This window comes from Alosa pseudoharengus, unplaced genomic scaffold (genome assembly GCF_046254945.1).
Source record: "Alosa pseudoharengus isolate Yale_2024_CS ecotype anadromous, Long Island Sound unplaced genomic scaffold, YU_APseudo_1.1 YU_APseudo_1.1_scf_23, whole genome shotgun sequence".
Lineage (NCBI taxonomy): Eukaryota > Metazoa > Chordata > Actinopteri > Clupeiformes > Clupeidae > Alosa > Alosa pseudoharengus.
In genome coordinates, this window is record NW_027468685.1 from 2,958,927 (window position 1) to 2,963,926 (window position 5,000).

General features: G+C 39.6%; 1 protein-coding gene across 2 annotated transcripts in view; it reads left to right on the forward strand.

Moving 5' to 3' along the window:
• LOC143140321 (scinderin-like) overlaps nt 1-5,000 on the forward strand; it is a 33,170-nt gene that overhangs the window by 17,095 nt on the left and 11,075 nt on the right. For both annotated transcript variants that reach the window (XM_076301110.1, XM_076301111.1), the window contains 2 exons: nt 3,856-3,988; nt 4,405-4,493. In XM_076301110.1, coding sequence (XP_076157225.1) covers nt 3,856-3,988; nt 4,405-4,493 — 222 coding nt within the window. The remainder of the gene's footprint in view (nt 1-3,855; nt 3,989-4,404; nt 4,494-5,000) is intronic.

Sequence of the window (5,000 nt, forward strand, 5' to 3'; positions counted from 1 at the left end):
CATATGCTATTTTAAGAGCGCATGTCAACAGTCATATTGGCAGGTGCACGCACCATCCTTCTATCATTCATGAACGCACACCAGCGCACGTCCATGCAAAGCATTACAAATTGCACGATTACAATGGGAAACATAATTAGAATAAAGATATTACGAAATACTGTACATCTCATGATGAGTAGTTATTCACCATCATTTGCAAATTGGTAATGACGGTTAAAAGTGATTAGGGGAGAGGCGAGAGACACATATGGAGCACAGCTGAAGACGCACTGTCACGAGATATAAGCAACTCCTCTGCAGGATAAATATTGTTTTATTCAGTCATTTGAGCAACATTAGGGTAAGTGTTGCTTTTTCCAGCCTATGTTTTCGATGGTAACCCATTGTCAGTCAATAGTGAAAGTAACTGCATATAACTGTCTTGTCGTTGACTGACTCCTTGGTGAAGTTAGTTTCACTTTGCCAATGAGTTCAAATAATAGACGAGTGCAAATGCGTGAAGGCTATGCTAGGTTTTAGTAAAGCATGGTTTAAGAATGACTATTCCATACGGTCTCGCAAGCAGCCTCCTTCAAATGCGCCATTGAATGCCCAAATACCGATGCATTTATTTGACATATCGCGCGTTGCGCCGTTAAAGCGAATGACAGATGTTTAAATTGGTTTAAAATGATGTTACGCCCCAAACACACCCATATGACTGATTAAAAGACCTAGGAACACCTTGTTACGCCATGAGCTCCACTTTTGAGAACGAAACCCCTCCCAATGTGAACTGGACATCCTACTAAATTTGAATAGACTTTTGACGAGTGACGATGCACTTTAGAATGTCATGATAGGGCCCATATTCTCTTTTGATCCGGTGAGGCAAATTTGGTCTGCATTTATCCCATCCCAATCCGTGAATTAGTGAAACACACTCAGCACACAGTGAACACACAGTGAGGTGAAGCACAAACTAATCCTGGTGCTGTGAGCTGCCTGCAACAACAGCGGTGCTCAGGGAGCAGTGAGGGGTTAGGTGCCTTGCTCAAGGGCACTTTAGCCGCGCCTACTGGTTGGGGTTTGAACCGGCAACCCTTCTGTTACATGTCCGATGTGCTAACCAGTAGGCCACGGCTGCCTTATCGACAACGAGATTGCTGATCCAGTCATTTTAATTTTAATTACAGTACGCACCATATTCTAATGTCCCTTTAGTATTCATTCTCTTGGAATATGAGAATGACTGTGACTTGAGCACAGAGTTCAACCCCAAAGTTAAAAATGTTTGAACCGTCATGATGAATCAGTATCAATAGCAACTTCATCAGTTAGTGTCACCGAGGCATTGAGACTTTCTGCTGGTCATTGCTCAACTGTCCCTTACCTTACAGCTCTGCCTCTGGCTTTGATAGATAAGGCCACTGTGTCATTTCCACAAACCACAAGGACACAGGGTGTAGCTACTTTGTTGGTTTCTTCCTGAAACAAATGTACCAACTTACAAAAAAGAAATACCATATTTTCCGGACTATAAGTCACACTTTTTTTCATAGTTTGACTGGTCCTGTGTACACACTCTCCCTACTCACATACACACACAAGTGTAAATCCGAACATACATTTATTCACACCTTCACAAAGAATGTTTGCATATGTAAACATTAAATTACAGAAAACGTGTAATACATTTTTTTCTCATATTACAGTAGCTAATGTAAGTAATCAACTGGTGAAGTTTCATAGTGATGTCTGCTAGTTACAGTGCATGAAAATGCACTGTACTGTTCTTCCTAGGCAACTTCTTCTTCTTCTTCTTCTTCTTATTATTATTCCGCTTACCACTTTTTCTAGACGCAATTTCTCTTGAACAGTTTAACTTAGAAACTTCATTCAAATTTGTAACGTAGGTCTTCAAACAGATCGGGTTGCTATCTCTTTTCAACTTTGAAACTTTTATACTTTTTAAACTATTAAAGAAAAACTTTTTAAAAATCCCCATAGACTTAACATTGCCGATTATGACATCATAATATGGCCATTAAGCAATTAGAATCCTATGGCAGGTGTTCAGGCCACCTGGATCTCAACTGCCAGTCTCAGGCTTTAAGCATACAAACTGGCCCTATTAAGACTACACATCCTTTTAAACTGCTTCCTCTGCCAAAAACTGTTTCATAATAAAAGTCCTCACTACAATATTTCACTGTTAAACAATTTAACCCTTTAAACTACTGAACTTTTTAACTGTTTAGCCATTGTAACTGTTACTTGTCATCAACTATGACTCCTACCCACTGTAGCTAGTTAGCATGGTTAGCATGGTTAGCATGCTAGCAAGTTAGCATGCTAGCATGTTAGCATGCTAGTTAGCATTTTTAGCAAAATTACTAAAAATGATTAGCTAAGTTAGCTAAGTCACATGGTTAGCATAGTTAGCATGTTAGCATGTTAACATGTTAGTTAGCATTTTTAGCAAAACTGCTAAAAATGATAAGCTAAGTCACATGGTTAACATAGTTAGCATGCTAGCAAGTTAGCATGCTAGCATGTTAGCATGCTAGTTAGCATTTTTAACAAAATTACTAAAAATGATTAGCTAAGTTAGCTAAGTCACATGGTTAGCATAGTTAGCATGCTAGCATGTTAACATGCTAGTTAGCATTTTTAGCAAAACTACTAAAAATGATTAGCTAAGTTAGCTAAGTAACATGGTTAGCATTTTTAGCAAAACTACTAAAAATGATTAGCTAAGTTAGCTAAGTAACATGGTTAGCATAGTTAGCATGCTAACATGTTAGCATGCTAGTTAGCATTTTTAGCAAAACTGCTAAAAATGATTAGCTAGGTTAACTAAGTAACATGGTTAGCATAGTTAGCATGCTAGTTAGCATAGTTAGCATAACTGCTAAAATTATTAGCTAAGTTAGCTAAGTAACATGGTTAACATAGTTAGCACTGCTATAAAACATTAGCTAAGTAGCATGGTTAACAGAATTAAAAATCTTAGCATAACTGCTAGCAAACATTAGAGCCATTCCAACTTTCAGTTATCGTCAAATATCTACCTATACACAGCCATTAAACTATTTGAATATCAACATTCATTAAACTGCTAGAAAATGTTAGCTAAGTAACATGGTTAACATGTTAGCATTGCTATAAAACATTAGCTAAGTAGCATGGTTAGCATAGTTAGAAATCTTAGCATAACTGCTAGCAAACATTAGAGCCATTCCAACTTTCAGTTATCGTCAAATATCTACCTATACACAGCCATTAAACTATTTGAATATCAACATTCATTCAACTTCCAGTCTGTCAACAACTTTTAAACTATTTACCTTCAACTTTTAAACGGTTTACTTTTAAACTACCATTAAACTATCTATTAAACTAGCTGTCTATCAACAACTTTTAAACTATCTACTGTCTATCAACAACTTTTAAACTATCTACATTCAACTTTTAAACAGTCTACTTTTAAACTATCAACTTTTATTAAGCTATGCAACCACCATGTCTATCCTAGCATCACCGTAGTAACCATCTCTGTATTATCCGTTTTAACTATACGTGCAGGACTACATCTCCACAAAAATAAATTTCGCTTGACAATTTCTCCATCTACTCCATCCCCTACTTTTGTGTATGTAAATGAGTGTGTGCATAGTTTGTGTGTGTGTGTGTGTGTGTGTGTGTGTGTGTGTGTGTGTGTGTGTGGGTTCGCTTGTGAGTGTGCATGTGTGTGGCGGGGGGGGGGGGGTAATGGGATGACAAGGAGATTGCTGATCCACGGAGCCGCGGAGTTAAATTATGCCCAGTGTGTGTGTGTGTGTGTGTGTGTGACTGTGTCTTTATTGGCAGGTGTCAGATGCCACTGGTGAGATGGCCGTGTCCTTGGTAACGGAGGAGAACCCGTTCCCCCAGAGCAGCCTCCTCTCAGACGAGTGCTTCATCCTCGACCACGGCAAGAGTGGACGGATCTTTGTCTGGAAAGGTACCAGAATAGTACACCGCTCCAATTGGCACATCTATAAAGCTCCTACTGTTCTGATTGGTCCATAGATAAAGCTCCTACTGCTCTGATTGGTATATAGATAAAGCTCCTACTGCTCAGAGCAGCTCCTACTGCTCTGATTGGTCTATCTATAGAGCTCATACTGCTCTGATCGGTCTATAGATAACGCTCAAATTGCTCTGATTGGTCCATCTGTAAATATTACACTGCTTTGATTGGTCCATCTGTGGCCAGACCTGTTTGTTGTCATGTTAACACAACACCAGCAACCCACATCTAAACACCTCACTTCCCGCTCTCTCCATGTGACATTTCCCGTCACTTCCTGCTTTGCAATGTCACTTCCTGCTCTGCTTTTGTCATTTCCTGCTTTTCTCCTTCCTGCTCCTCCCCAGGGCGTAATGCCAACCCCAATGAGCGCAAGGCAGCCATGAAGACTGCCGAGGGCTTTATCAAACAGATGGATTACCCTAGAAACACCCAGGTGCCTCATGCATCATGCATCACACACCCAAAACATTCCATCATCACTCAAAACATTCCATCATCACCCAAAACATTCCATCATCACCCAAAACATTTCATCATCACCCAAAACATTCCAACATCACCCAAAACATTCCATCATCACCCAAAACATTCCATCATCACCCAAAACATTCCAACATCACCCAAAACACACTACTATTTTGCCGATATCGTTCTAGTTTATCATTTTTGATGTAAACAGCTCTTCATCCAGTGGACTGGTGTGTGTGTGTGTGTGTGTCTGTGTGTGTGTGTGTGTGTGTGTGTGTGTGTGTGTGTGTGTGGAGAAGTGGATAAGTGACAGTCAATGAAGAAAAAAACTCGTACACCATTATTTGCGGTTGAAAAATAAATAAAGGAAGTGTTTACTCCATCAAGCCAGGTGCTACCAGGTGAGGTGAACAAACGTTTCGGTCCTCAGACCTTCATCAGTGGCAACAGTGGATCAGTGAAAATGTGACTT